Below are 16,439 nucleotides of genomic sequence, written 5' to 3' on the forward strand. Positions count from 1 at the left end.
ATGACACACACCATTAACTACGCACCTGCTAGGAACACCATAGCGGCCGGCACCTGCCTGTACCAGTACCGGTGTACCACCGTTGGTACCACTATGTGATCGTTGGTACCACCATGGGAGACGTTGGGGATAAAGAGTAGATTGGCTGTCAAAGCGTCAAATAATGCAAAATTATATGTATAAGATATGTACAACTAGCAAAAGTCAGATCGTGTCCTAGTTTTGAAATTGGTGAAATGTGTTACCGCAGTTTAAAATGGTTCTACCATTGACTATGCACTGAATAGACTTCCCATGTAATGTAAAAATTTGAAGCCAAGAAAATAAATTAAGTTCAGAACCATCAGAAATAACAACGAAATATAAACAGAAAATCAAAACAAATGGAATAATTTCCAATCGCATGTTTTATTAGGGTGGGGTGAAACTAGAGAAGTCTGTACATTACATATTTTTGGTCGAGTTTTCGGCCACTGGACGACTTCTAGATAATATCAATTCAGTATCATAGCGAACAGCTGATTGACGTATCACTTGACACAGAATATTGCCATTAGTTGGTGACCATCTCAAAAGATTGCACCACGTGTTTTTGGCTTCAAATTTTTACATTACATGGGAAGTCTATTCTTCTGTGCATTGCTGTAGTATTGTATTGGAAATGGTACAACTTGTGTTACAACTGTTTTGTAACTGATATACATCTTATGTAGTACTGTATTGAATTAGGACTGAATTGTTAGATATTCTGTTGCTACAGTATTGGAACCGGTGGACATAGTTTTACCATAGTATTTTAACTTGAACTAGTAAAGATTTGAAACTGGTAGGCCTAGACATAATATGTATGCAGTAGATTTGGACCGGTGGGCATAGTTTTACCATAGTATTTTAACTTTAACTAGTAAAGATTAAACTGGTAGGTCTAGACATAATATGTATGCAGTACTGAAACTAGTGACCTTAAGTTTATTGAAACTGTTAGGCAAATCTGAACGATTTACCAAAAAGAACAACCTCCTCTCAACCACTTGTGTCATTTTTACCATATGATTTGATCGAAATCGAGCATCCTCAACCACCCACAGCAATGTCATATTGTACAGAGCGGGTTTCAAATCCAGTCCTGCTATTAATATTCGACAAGTAATACAGCCTTGATGACCGTCGAAAGTCGCAACTCAATGGCGTAATGTAGGCCTACAACTTGGCAAACTTTACTACCACAGAAACAGAGGCTCTACCGCACTGTATCGATTTCGAATGTAAAATGTGAGCATTGTGAGAGTTTAACATATGTGTTAATATCGTTAGCATATAAAGTCAAACATATAAAAGCCAAAGTGTTATGATTTGCTATTGGGCCTTGAAAATGATCTCAACTGTCTTGACACAAAGTTGTAAAAAGTAGGCGTCTGCAGAAGTGTATGGTTGTCCTGAAAAACTTGACAGACATTACATTGCACAATACCGTTCACTTCTTTCACGTCAAATTTCTTGAAATAAATCTACCTCAAAATATCAGTAGTTCTTCACCTCTCATTAGAGATTTCAAGAATATTTGAATAGTAAATCATTTTTAGTGAGAAACTTACAACGAACACAATGATAATGTTCAGAAGATTCGAGTGTGCCATTCTTGAAATGGGGTTCAATGTTTCATTTATATTTTTGGTTTGATACATTAGGTTTGTAACTAGGTTTCCAATATTGTATGGTCAACGCCAACTCTGCTAAGTATTGTTACGAAATACAGTATTATATTATTATTTTAATATAATAATACTGCCAAGTACAATGTTATGTATACGAAATGTAAATAACCTTTTCGTTTGCCTGTTTAGAAAGATAATGAATTACTCTAGTTCGTGTAAATGTTGTAGGCCCAAGTGACGTATGCTGTGTGTTTATACTGTTAAAGTGTTAGGCCTAAAGTGTTATGACAATCCCACTTTGTATACAAATTCCAAGGCCAATGCACGATATCAACGCTATCCGAAGGAAGCGGCACGTCGCCGAGTATTTACAAGTGAATTAAAACTTGCCCGGGACACTTTTACTAGCTGCTACTCGTGGTGTTTACAGTTTTCAACAATGTGTACAAATTACAGATCAGCTGTCTGCCGGCCGGTGTAGCCCACCACGTGGTGGATTCTTTGTCTGTGCTGTTTGAAGTAATTTTAGAACTCCCCCCACCCCTGTGCTGTCGACCAATGGGGGCGCTTGGCGGGCACCTCCCCTCCCGGCCGGTACACACACGCGGTCCTGCCGACGCTCAGTCGCTCGAGCCGGCACCCCCAGTACAGACGTATAGCTCTCGTCGTCTTATTTTTGTAGTGTTAAGTTTTTACGGACATCAGCTCGGACAGTGCTTCAGTGAGATGCCGGGGAGTATGTTTTGCGAGATGGACCGTGGTTCGGGAGGTTTCGAAGAGCAGCGGGCTCTACAGTTGGCGTTCGAACTTTCCATGTTGAGTACTGGAGGATTCAGTGATTCTTCGTCGCCTCCTGCTACATCGGTTGAACAAGACGCCCCTGTACTTCCTACACCATTCATCGTGCCCGAGGAGTCGCGCAACAAGAAGTCGCAGAACATGACCGAGTGTGTGCCCGTGCCTAGCTCCGAGCACGTTGCTGAGATCGTTGGACGACAAGGTAAATACAACACATAGCCTATAGTTATAGATCTGTAGGGGAACTGTTTTGATAAGTTTTGCTTTCTGCAAATAAACCAACTTACAAATCAACAACTCGTCTAAAATTACTTAATTAGACTTGCACCTCTAAAAATGTAATAAATCGACATTGTTTCACTCTACTCTAACCCTTAACTTATCAACTAATTGCTAGTCATATGTTAAACAATGCTAGCAACTAACATGAGGTCGTACATTATTGGGATTTACAGCAGTTTGAGTATGATTCAGTGTAGAGTAGAGATTGTGTTTTGTAGGTGCGCGGGAGGGTAGAAGTCAAGGGCGGGGTTGTCTTGTAGATCAATGATTTCATATCAACTCTCAAACCTAACACTAATTATTGTACAAATCGGCTCTTCGTTCTTTCCTACTTTGTATTTTTTGAGAGATCGGCTAAACGTGTATGGTCATTTAACTATTTTGGTCATTGAAAACGTGTGTCTGCGTTTTTAGATGTAGAACTAGGCCTACTATGTTAGTTAAAACTATTGATAACATTTTGTCTAGGCTACCTGATTCCTATTGGTCTGGTTATAATGTTTAACATATTTACAGAAACAAGTAGGTCTATATACTGTCGTTAAACCCATATGCAGTGATTATAGGTTATAGTTCATTAATGTCACCTTTGATAAAGATAATAGTCAATTATATCACACTTGGTAGGCCTAGGTACTTGATATAGACTACCTGACACTAAAACACTATTACAACATATACATTTTACGGTAAAGCCACCTTTGTCATAATTATTACAGTAGGCCTATGTAAGTTAGTGTTCAGAATTTACTGTATTATCAAAACGTAGTTCATTTAGGTTATGATCACTTTTAGTACGTTTATCTCGAAATCATTTGTGTCATGACATTTTAGCCTAGACCACACACAAACATTTAAACGTTAACATTTAACACGGTGAGAACATCATTATCGATTACAGATAACGTTGGAGTTCAGGACTGGTGTCCAAATTGTAGGTTAGGTTTCGAGTGTTCTTTGTCAGCCTCCCGCCAAGCCGGGACCTTGAATGGGCTGCCCGAGCCTACTACATGCTTTATGACTCATTCCACCAATTTAAAGAATTCCTCTCCGGTCTAGTCTGCTTCATCCTGTTTTACTTCTGTCTCGTCCTATTGTACTCGGTTATTACACAAACACGACGTTTGCATGGTGTGATAAGTTCTAGGTCCTTATTTGTTATACCGTGTTTTCTTTAGAGTAGGCTGGTAGTCGGTTATAAGGTTTGTGAAGACAATTTTGAATGTTTCAGATCTATAGCCTAATGTAGATATGTCATTTTCTATTCGTTGCTAGTTATGTAGGCCTATCATGAACTAAGCTACATAAGTGTCAGATTGACATAAGTGTCAACTTCCTTCAAAGTGTAGGAAATGATCTTATTGGTACTTGATGGTAGTAATAAGCAAATGTGGAGGTTTTAGTAAACTAATAGTAAATGCATGATGTTTACGTTTGATATTTGAAAGATGTTAACATATCTTTACTAACCAAAAATAACATTAGGCATACAACCCCTTGTAGAACCCTTATCAGAATGCAAGCAGGGCTATCAGGAAATTCATTATAACCAACCATGTCCTTACTAAGATCATTATTAGTTTTGTATTTGTATACAGTAGAACCTTGATAACAAGACTCTCATGGGGATTGTAAAATAATAATCAAGGTTGACTTCTTATCGAGGTCTTTAATAACATGTGATTGAGGGTAAAATAGTTTTGAGGGGATTTGAAAAAGGTTCCACTGTATGTTAAAATAAGTTTCACTAAGCCTAGATGACTGATTTGATGTTATAGGCCTATTTAGCGTAGGGGGAGGGGTTAAGTTAAGTTTTTTAAACATTAGTGATGTAAATTTTAAGGAGACAACAATTGGGAATGTCATGTTACATCGCGATTCCCTAGGGTTTCATCTACATTTTGCAACACCACCCTCCACAGCCTAACCCAAGGTCCATCCCCATGTCCATCACGTTATCTCCACTATCTCAACCGCCACTGGTCAGACCCAGGTGTGACGTCAGGTGGTACCTAGCGCCACATGTCCCTCGCCAGATGATGGGGCCGTTTTTTGCCGGGTTGCGGGTTTCCGGGCGCACCAGCTGCCGTCCCGGCTTTGTCCCGTATCCGCTCTTTGTCCCAGACTGGTTTTGGGTTTTGGTTTCGCTGCTGACAATCGATATCCTGGTACGGAAGAGATCGGGTCCTTTCAACGAGCAAATAGGACGAGGATACAAGTATTTAACGTAGAGACATCTTTGCCTCACCTGTTTAGGATTGGGAGGGATAACAAGTAAACTGTCTGTGTCAAATTAGGTACATAGGCCTAGGTATTATACCGGCCATGGCTCTACTTCCAAAACAAAATTTTCCTTACATAACCTTAACATTTAGCCTACTCTAACCGTTTTATCAACTAAAGTTAAGTGTGTTCGGTATAATTCCAAAGTATCTGTAATTAACTGTACCTATATTGTGAAGGTTGTAGGTAATCACTTTAACGTGTAATTATTTTCTTTGATCATGAACCATTGTCAATAACGGAAATTACTAGTTATATATGTTTCAGCTAATGGTGACGTTTACACATACGCCCAATTGTATCATGTCTTGAATTCGAATACAGTGCATAGGCATAGGGAACCTCAAAATATTATTCGCATACTATATAGACCTAGATAGATTAGAACAAACATAAGAGGGTGGAGGCCTCATTTTTCACTACCTTGGACCAATTTTTAGCAGCGATAGCCTTACAAAAATTCACTGAATTACTAAACCAACTTCAGAGTGGAGACTGGTCTAGAATTCCATCCTATATTCCTGCTACTTGGCGTGCAGCTGTGTTCGTACAAAAACCCGTGACGTGGGATATTTATTGATAACATCTGCCACTTAGTTCGTGTTGCGTAGGGCTCGTCCTGTGGAGGACTCAAGTTCGAAATTCACTAACTTACAAATGTATTGGTTTTTTTTTCGTTAAACGTGCCATTTCAAAGTTTAAAAGATGAACGAAAATGCTTTCCATGGGCTTTTGAAAGGCTACATGCTGCAATGTTATTTATCTGAGTGCTTTATTAGTTGGCCAACTTAACAACTTAAAACCTTAATTCCCGAAACATTGTTTTCCCCTGGAATAGAAAGGCCGTTTTCCTCAGACAATTTTTACCCTAAAATAAGATCATGTTAAGTGGCGTGATAATAAATATGGGCGTGATGTAATTAACCGACTATTTTGTACATAATAGAAAGTCAATTGACATCTAATGACAATTGTTGGAGTGTTTTCGATATTGTAACTGTTTAGAACTACAACTAAGTAAAAATTAGCCTCACCAGTTTGGACCTGCGCAGGATGCTCGATGACAACGATCCTAGCGGCGAGCTCAGAAACTCTTATCTTATCTGGTTCCAGGTGCATTCCAGACTGAATGCAAATATAACCTAAGCTCTTCCAAGTAACAAAGAACCCTCTGATCGAGCGTTAATACTCGTAGAACACTGTAATGTTAATCTCTGTCTGGATTGTATTGGTTTTACTAGTGTCGTTAGAAACGGATGTAATTTTATGTATTTAGACTGTCAAACTATGGAACATGCTGTATTTTTTACTATCGTTGTATACTTGTACCTCTTGGTTATTGTGGGCCTGTTACAGTTATTATTAGTTATGAATTCATGAACCATGCGTTATTGCGCATTATATCAAGATTTTGATTTCTTCAAGTGTTACGCAAAGTCAAAAAGTTAAATATTCCATATAACTTAATTATGAGCCTACTATAGACCTTTACATCGACAAGTTCCAGGTTCACAAATAGCTCCTCTCACTGCATCTACAGTGTTACGACTAGTACAGCCTAAAATCGTAAATCGAAATTGTATAGCTTAAAAATTATACAGATTTTGGAACTGCATATAAAAAAAGGCTACTAAATATAGGCTACTAATTTCCAGCACATTATTTTTATACAGTCAATACTGCCTTTACTTTACAACTAAATAAAGTACGAATTATCTTCTTTTATTGTATATTTTTCTAACTTGTATAAATGACGACATTTTGTCAAACAATTCGTGATTCATAAGGGTAAACATTCACACACTAAACATTTACACACTAACCGTCAACCCCTTCCTCCTTCGTTACGTCATTATCCGAATCTCTACGATTAACACCCCAGTTATCCTCAAACCCAGTCACCTGCCTGTGTGATACAGTATGTTCCATTGACAGAACCCCCCCCCCCCCAGCCACATGGACCGTGAGACTATACTGAGGTCAAGGCCAGGTCTCGTTCTCGGTCTGTACTCACTTCACATCCACTTGTTGTGATTGACTGCGGTAACAAAGAGACTGGGGCAAGTGCATTCGTTACTGCAATTTCAAACGCGGATCTTTTTAGGTTATAAACATATGGGTCTATACACAGACTCCTTGGATTTGCCATCCCCATGTTAAGTGCATTTTGTTTTGCTAAATAACTTCTTGATCAGCATCGTACGTGTTATTAAGTTAGCGGAAAATGAAATAAAGAAACGCCTTGTGACACTTAAAACATATATCTACGCATATACTGTTACTCACAAGACGTCAAATATACAAAAAAAAGTGGTAAGTGGTGATCGATTTCGATTGGACACTCCAAACCATCATCAGACCCAATAGGCGAATCAATAGACGAATTTTGTTTTGCCTTAAGTGCGTGATTTTCACTATTTTACCATTAATATGATCATTACGGGAAAGTAATTACAAGACATGACATTCTTATTTTATTGGGTTGTAATTTAACCATCCATTAATCCAAAAAGATAATATTAATTCATTGCTTTTGCTGTAAACGCACATTCTTGAAAATTGTCTTATTTTGCAGTCTACGATAATGGCCTATATAATAACTTTTAAGAGGGCTATGTTTTGTAGCCTGTTGTTTATTTGGAATTTTAAAACCAATAAATTTGACTTTGACATATTTTACCTCACTGTATGAACTTGTAACCGTGCCAGCAATTAATTTTACTTGGGAAGTTTCAATACTACACGCCCAATGCGTTGTCCAATGCCAGCTCGTATTTATTTGGCAATCTTAGCACAAATAGGCTCTCCTACTATTGTAGCCTACTGTAGATGGACAGCCTACTGTGTAAATGCACAATATGCATTCATGTTGATAGTGACATTCACAAACCAAGATACAAAGCGTTGCTTGACAACTCCAAGTGTGAGTTTTGCTATACAGATTCCTTCGTGTCTCAGGTTTACTCGTAGACTCCTAGTTACGCGAAAGTGACTTGTTTAAATGGCTCGGCGAGTTCCCTTTCGTCGTGAACGGCGTGCGTTGAACCAGACTGCTCAGCAGCCTCCATTGTCAAGGTCAAGTCTAGCGACTGGCAACACCGGACTGTTCCAGTGGACATTCCAAGACTTGCTTGCAGTCTGCAATGGAAATGTCGTGGTGGAACAATGTCAAGTTTGATTTGGTGTTTGAATTCTCCTTATCGAGGTAGTTACCTTCACTAAGTGGTAGGGTCGTTTAAGTTGACCAATTTTAGGGGTAGTTATAGTTGTAGTTAGTGGGTTAGGTTAGGTTAGGTAGTACTTAACTAAATTGAATTGTCGCAGCTTAGTCGGTTTACTTTTAATACACGATTTAACACAATTAATTGATCGATTTCAGCCTAAGTTTAGAAGGGTTCTCTTGCTAAGATTAGGTACTAGTTATCTTCTCTTGTGATGGTAAAAATTTCCCCTAGACGATTGTCAAACCGTATTCAATGGATTTTATTAATCATCTCGCAACTTCCTGTAAAATCGCAAGTTGCTCAAGGGCTATTAAGTTTTTGTAAACATTGATGATAAATGTGTATAATGCACGATAATACCCTACCTTTAGTACAGTCTCAATCGTTCTCATGGAAGTTTGTCCCATCTGATAACAAATAGGTTACGATCTTCATCTGCTAAATCACTGAAACCTCAACGTGATGAATGCGTTCAAAAGAGACCTGTCCAGATCTAAATCGCGCATCGTCTTTAACAAACTGGCGGTTTGGTTAGGTTAGGCCTAGTTTGTAGTGGAGATAGCGCTAGGTAAAAGGACCGACTACAAATCTAACAAATGTCCGAGGAGCCCATTAAAAGGACCCTTAAGGGCTGCAAAAACAGAACCTATTGTATGCCTGGGCCCTTTTGACAGGTCGAGATACCTTTGAAGAACTACTCGAGTCCGACTGATAATGGTCTATTGATTTGTTCCGACAAGGCCCAAACTTTCCCACTTTTTGCACCCGAGTGTTATTCTGGGTCTGATTTATTGCCTACACTGTTATTCCTCGGAATTCCAAGCTTCTTGTCTCTGGTGAATTTTACCAGATTGTCCACACTTCAAGCAATGCTTTGTTAAGGGACTACTTTTTGCTTGTAGATGTGACTAATAGTTTAATGTATGACCTACTCAATGTTTCACCCCGACTCCCACTCCAGGATTACTCACCGTTGATCAATATGCACTGACTTCCCCTTCTGGGATTTGCCAAATCCTCTTCGCGTGCTCAACCCTTGTGATATAACGGTCACGTGACCCACCCTCGTGACGTAACAGCCCGGCGGGGACCTTGCGCCCCGGGACCTAAATATACCCGTCGGCTCGGCAACGGTCCAAACCCTCCATTGTACAGCCACTGGCCGCTTCCTCGTCTGGCCAGCGCCAACTCAAATGTCGCGGAGGCTGTTAAATGTTTCGATCTGTTTCTTTAACGGCACGCATCGCGCCAGTGTTGTCTACTTCGTTTTGTCAGCTGAATTCGCCTTATCTTATGTGTTAACTGAATGTTACCTATGGCATTCCGAATGTAGTTAGCTGCACTTTAAGATACTCGAGTTTCCGTATGTAATAGATGTACAAGTCGCCGACATGCCGGGGGTGCGTATTTTATAGCGAAAGTGAGTGATGGAAGGTCGATTCTTGAACGAATAAATTTCTGACAACGATGAACTGGATCTATATCCAAGACCATTAAAGTCATGATCAACATAAGTCGGGTCCAATTTCAGACTATCAAACATACAGAGTGCTTCAAAATGAGTGACCCAGTTTTAACGCTTTATAACTTTTATACTTCTTACCGCTATAAAATACACATCAAACGAAAAAGCAACTCAAAGAGTTGCTTCCAAAGACACATCATTTAACAAAATCGGTCCAGCAGAACTGTAGATTTAATTGTACAAAGTTAAAAAGTAATCTCCAACTTTTTTTATCACTAGATATTTGGAGGTTACTTGACGTTTTTTGAGGCAATTTTTGGTACCTTTCTTGAGTATTTTCAAAAAAATGCGTAATAGTAGGTTGTAGGAAATTTTATTCTCTTTTGGAATATTACCTTCCACTTTGGTCGGTTTCCTCACCATTTAAAAGTTTTTTGCTAAAACGTCCAGTAACCTCCAAATTTCTAGTGGTAAAAAAGTTGGAGATTACTTTTTAATTTTGTACAATTAACTAACCTTCTAAATACCAAGCACCACAACTACCCAATCATAACTAACCGCAGATATCTGAGAAATATTTCACTGATTAATCAACGTATTTTACCACATATTAAAGAGGTAAATACATTCACAAATACTCAGTAAAGATAGCGTTAGCTAGGGAAAGAGGTGACTAGGATTTATGATAATCAATCGACCATTGAATTCAACATCACAGACATTTTTGTAAATTTCTATACAATTATTCAGTCGTCCTCTACGACACCCCAGACACTGTGCCCGGAACTGTACGTGAGTATACTGCCAGTGTACGGCTCACTGCTGGACGTTTACCGCAGCGTTCGTATTGACCTGTTTACGTTAGTGACGTAACACTCACCCCCACTTTACCCTCTTGCCGTAGTGTCCGGTGGAGTGCAATTCATTAGGGACTTTCCTGACGCAGTCATTTACGCCTCCTTAGTTCATAGAGTAAGATTGTCTACCAGAATTTGAAGTGCATAGAGTAAGATTGTCTACCAGAATTGCTTTCGATAATTGTGTCAACCATTTGGTTTGTTAATGATTTTTCCCGATTTAACCAATACTTGGGCGTTGATTAGTCTGAATGAATTATATGTATTGTTTTTTCATAATATTTTTCTTTAAACACCCCCAGTACTATTGTGGTGTTCAAATTAAAATCTTAAATGTTAGTGTCAATTGAATAAATCCCAATCATAGCTAAAAAATGTATTCCAGACATTGTCCTGTTTCGAAGGCAGACTCCAGACGTCGTTTGGGTTTTACGATCGGGCTGGGGCGGTCTAAAGAAGAAATTATCAACCGTTGGGCCTCAAATTGCGAGTCCGACCTCCTTAGCGCTCCCTGGTGGCGCAAATTGGAAATATGTTGGTTTATCGCGCCTTAGCTTTGATGTTTTGACTTTACAGCCAGTTTTCGCCCGTTTATGGACCTCTTCCGTTTTGTTTTTGAATTTATTAAGTTTTTGTGTCGTATGACATTTTCGGTCTGTTTGTACGGTTCAACGGAGCCGCTGATTAGAGTTTTTATGACAGGTCAACATTTTAAAGACTTGACTTCGTTTCGATTGTTTTATGTGTTTTGTAGGTATTTAAAAGTTAGACGAAAACATCCAGTTTTGCAAGCGGTTGAGTTGGTCCTCAATTTGCAATAAATAAGGTGATAATAATGATCCTTTCGTTTTGATAATTTACTCCTCCGTGTTAGCGTTTTTGGGTAAAATTGGAGCCGAAGACAATCGAGGTTGTACCCACTTCTGAACTTTCTCTCTGAAGAAAGTCCAAAATTAGCTCCAGATTGAGAGGGAATCAATCTGAAATTCTCCGGCGAAGAAGGCCCGGACCCGCAAACACCGCTTATTAAGTGGTCAAGGACGAATTCTTGGGGCGGATGGAATTTAATTTGGCCTCCAAGGGCGGAAGGGATGGGGAGGGGGGTGATAAGATGCTCAGAGACCTTGACTTATTTATACGGCGCTCATATTGTACTGTGCCTTGCGTTGGGCCGCGTTCAAATTTGAATACCATTTGTCTCAGCTGGATTTATTGAGGCCGGAGTATAAATATGCACTGAGGAGGGCTTGTTTTTGTGTTCTTACGGAGATCTTGCCGTGTTTGTCTTGTAGTTTGTCTGTGTGCCAGCATTGTGCGTATGTCCTTATTGCTCAGAGGTTTTTGACTGAGACTGAGATTGCATTTAGCTATATCGTGCATCAAATAACTAACCATAATGGATGTAAACACATTGTAAATATGATGAAGAAATACTTTACTTGGTTTTGAGAGTCTTTTTTGGGCACTTATTAAGTATGAAGATACTACAGTATGTTTGCACGGCGTTACAGTATTTTAGGAATATTAGATAACAAAAACAGCTGTTAAAATGTAAAATTTTATCACAGGACAAGTAGTTAAGGTCAAACCTTAACTTGATACTTTAGATTATGTCGTTAACAAGCAATTAAATATACATAAAGCTGGGTAGAGTAGTTGAGTTGTAATAGTGCTTACTTATCAGTTAGAATGTCGCCGGTTCGATCCTGAGAAAATCTGGACCTAGCCGTCGATTATTGGATTATAAATGGTCCTGGCTAATAAAACCGCTTATCTTCGTCACAATTATCATTTATCTCCTTTTACACTCAACTTGCATTCATTTTCACCCATTCATATTGCGACGCTGTGTCAATAAATTGAATTGAAACGTGCTGATCCCAATAGCGCCGTCAACGGTTTGTTCAAAAACATCCTCGCTTTTGTATTTCATATGTACATTTCAGCAATATGTGTATGATAGTTATAATACATATAAACATCGATGCTGAACATTTTCCCAAGCTGAAAAAGCTTTAAAATTTACGTACCATCCGTGAGAACCGGAAACGGCTGGCCTACAGCGATGCAAACAATGTTATCCAATAGCATCCTTGTCATACTTTGTACTAAAGTCCCGCTGCGCCGGAAGAGCATACAGTATTCAGTACATAAAGAGTTAAAAAAACGATAACCTAAATTCTCTTCACTTGGCCAGACGATTCTCGCTCCGACCAGTCTGTTCTCCAAGGATAACCCTCAGGTTGGGCAAGGACCAACAATACAACGTCCTGTCTGTCGCCTGTTCAGAATACATTACCGGTGAAACCCACCAACACTTGTACAGCGTGCCATAACTGTTACAACACGTTATTGCTGTTATCACCCGTGTCGTGATACACAAGTAACTGATGTAAGTGATGAGACTGTAACTGTTACAAAAAGGTAACTGTTACAAATGGTATCTGTTACAAAAAGTAACTGTTACCCAAAAGTTTAAGGTTTTGTGATTTTCATCATTGAATGTTCATTTTTTGTTCCAACCTACTAAAGTTTTAATATATAGATATAGGGCATCCCATACAGTAACGATGTAAAATTATTGATTTAGTCAAATATTGTTCCGTTACAGCTCATAACAGCCGTTACAGCTCATAACAGCTAGTTAAATTATTCTACTCCTTGATGCTCACATAACTGAGATATTTTGACTACTGACCGCCTCTGTGGATTGAGTAGTAGAGCGAGTAGGTAGATTGATAGTGTACGATTTGTCAGTCTAGAAATATTCTGTTACCAAAGTAAACCCATTGGCTGACGAGAGGTATGTTTGTATGCCAGAAGCAATACACCTTGCTTTCCTAACATCATTGAGGTTATGACTAGGTTGAACAGTAAGCCCTGCTAATAATAGGTACGAAGAAAGTGAATAAAAGTATGTCAAATTGTATACATCAGATTACTAACCTAACCAAAATCTATGGTTATTTCACAATTGAAAAAGTGGTGGCCCTCTTCTGAAAGACCCAAGATCTGTAAATTTCAAAATAGTTTTGGGTATAGATTCAATGTTCCTTTTTTACTGTCTTAGATTTTGCATGTATCCTTATTTTATTGTTCATTAGTTTAGCATTGTTACTTAGTTTTAGTATATTTAGCCATCATGAGTAACTCACAATATTGTAATTCATTATGGTAAATTGGTGAAATCCGTTGGCAATAAATAAACAAAGTATCTTATGAACAGGTTTTGTTGATTGTTAGTTTCGACTTTCTCTCAACTTCGGTAATAATCGCTTTTCTTTGCAACAATTAATCGTACAATTGTTTAATACATTGTCGCAAACTGTGGGATTTCTGCAGTTCCCAATGAATTGCGTCCGTTAAAAACATCTGTGCGGGAGACAGACGAGAGGAAGTGTACGCACACAGCTGCACATGCGCGTGTGAGCGTCGCCGCGTTGCCTAGCAACCCCCTCGCTGCACCTAGAGGAGCGCAGATATTGTATTGGCGAAACACTCTTGATAACTCCCTTCCTGATGGAATTAAAATAACGCTTTTTCCTCTGTTTACTGACTTCGGACGTCGAAATTGAATGGGACGACGTTTCTTGTTGCGTTATGATTTTTGTTTTCAAATTTTGTTTGGTTGAAGTATATTGGTAGATGCTGTAATTTAGCTTGGTTTTCCAATTGGAAACAACATTACTAGATTAGCTTATGTAGAATCTCCACCGATGTTTGATTTCTATTTAAAAAAAAAAAACATTGCATACCAAATTTTGTGGTTATTCACCTTTAATACCATGTCGTGTCATTGGTAATTTGAAATACAGTAGAACCTTGATAACAAGTCACCCTTGATAACAAGAGCCATTTTTGTTTCCCCTTGAAAATAATTAACCCTTGATCACATGTTGTTGCAAACCTCGATAAGAAGTGAACCTTGATAACAAGTATTTTTTAAAATCCCTATAAGAGTCCTGTTATCAAGGTTCTACTGTAGAACGATCGTGTATTGTAAATAGTTTTGCCACCAACATCAATCTGTTACAGGAAATTCGTCTCATACCAAGAATTGAGTTGTGTAGTTTGTGCACAACCATTTGAATTGATTCCATTCCCGTGTACTAGATGTAACAAGTTAAATAGGTAGTACGTTTTGTAATGAGGTCTGTATGAACCACCGAAAATGTTTAGCTTATTTAAAAAATGATTTTTGTTGATTTGAACCTTTCAATCGGGCTAAACAGTGTAAACTCATTGTCAACTAAAACTTTTATGTCACTAAAAACTGCCGGAGTATCAACAACATCATAGTTTTCCTTTGACTTATATTTATTAACACGTACACATTATAGCCGTTTTTCCACGCACATAATCTACACAGCGTATCAATTCATTCTTTGTAGGGTCAGAGAGGCTTCCGTCGTCTTATCACTGCCTCGCCTACTCCTCCTCTTATCACTGGAGACATAGTTGCGTGCGTGTGTGTGTAAGTGTGTGTGTGCACGCGTACGAAAGCAACCGTCGGTCCTTTCTCATGAGAAACTGCGTACATTTTTATCTCTAATTCCTAGTAAGCTTGGCAATAAATCTCTAAAAATTGTCGTTTCCGGTTTTGCTTTATTCCATTGTTACAGTTTCCGGTTGCGTTTTTTTGTCACAAGGATTGGCTGAAGCTTGTGGGAACTTTTTTCATGATATCCGGTATATAGATGACTCACTATTTTGCTCACTATGTTTATAATGTGGTTTTGGATTTGCCAAATGGGTTGGGATACGTGGAAGTGGAAGTGGATGCAACGTATCGTGGGAAATAAGAATTTGTAATAAGTTATATTATGGACTAGAATTTTTTGTCACTTACCATTGTGAACTAGACTTGATTTAGGTGTCACCATTGACTATACACAGAATAGACTTCCCATGCAATGTAAAAATTTGAAGCCAAAAAACTTGGTGCAATCTGTAGAGATGGTAACCAACTAATGACAATTTATACTGTGTTAAGTGATAAATCAATCAGCTGTTTGCTGTGATACTGCATTGGTTTTAATTAATATTCAACCCATTAAACTAGTTAACTCTGGTGAGATGGTGCTGAACTTAATCTATTTTCTTGGCTTCAAATTTGTTTATCATATGGGAAGTCTTCTGTGTATAGTCAATGGTATCACGAAATTGAGAGGGGGGGCTCAGGCACATCAAATTTACATGCTTGCTGCGTACTTGATCACATAAATTTACTAATACTAAATACTACACATATAAAAGAGCCAACACTCAAGTTTAGATAATACTGTATTGCCTACTGCAGAGCCAACAGAATTGTCTGCGCGCAGTAGTAGTGTGTACAGTAGTGAGATTGGCTGAATTGCCTCCTCCGCCAATCCATCAACTACTCATTCATTCAGCCCACTACACTACAACAACTTTGTGGAGCGTTTAGTATTACCACAGACTATGGAATATTGTAATGTTGTTAACTCTAATCTGTGGGTAATAATGTATACAGGGTGGCTGAAAAGTAACTTGCACCCCCCCCTTAACTTTTGGTTTAAAAGTTTGAAATATTTGAAATCGGTTTGCAGCAACCTTCTTAGATATGAGGGGCTACAATAATTATAGTAAATTTTGAAAACTTTGCCCTTAGGGGTAGTGGGGGTAAGGGGTAGCTCAAAATTTTCAAACAGCAAGTATTGTCGAGTTTGGTATCATTTTACAGGTTTTGACGAAACATAAAAATTGACATAATGAAAACCAAAATTGGCCCACTAATAACAAAAAGGCGCCCAAAAACGTTTCAAATTTAAATAACCACGAGGGTGGCTAAAAATTAACTTGCACCCTCTTTAACTTTTTAACTATTTGAGATATTTAAAATTGTTTGGAT

The 16,439-nt window shown here is 38.5% G+C and overlaps 1 protein-coding gene across 1 annotated transcript in view; it reads left to right on the plus strand.

Annotated features, from left to right (window-relative positions):
* The window catches only part of LOC129003515 (RNA-binding protein MEX3B-like), a 39,611-nt gene continuing 23,172 nt past the window's right edge, over window positions 1-16,439 (plus strand). Inside the window, exons 1-2 of the mRNA XM_054431811.1 lie at window positions 1-81; window positions 2,112-2,655. Of these exons, the coding sequence (XP_054287786.1) occupies window positions 1-81; window positions 2,112-2,655 (625 nt within the window). The remainder of the gene's footprint in view (window positions 82-2,111; window positions 2,656-16,439) is intronic.

The sequence above is a fragment of the Macrosteles quadrilineatus genome, unplaced genomic scaffold (genome assembly GCF_028750875.1).
Source record: "Macrosteles quadrilineatus isolate MER2022 unplaced genomic scaffold, UCM_ALF_1.0 Scaffold_9__3_contigs__length_116548681, whole genome shotgun sequence".
Classification (NCBI taxonomy): domain Eukaryota; kingdom Metazoa; phylum Arthropoda; class Insecta; order Hemiptera; family Cicadellidae; genus Macrosteles; species Macrosteles quadrilineatus.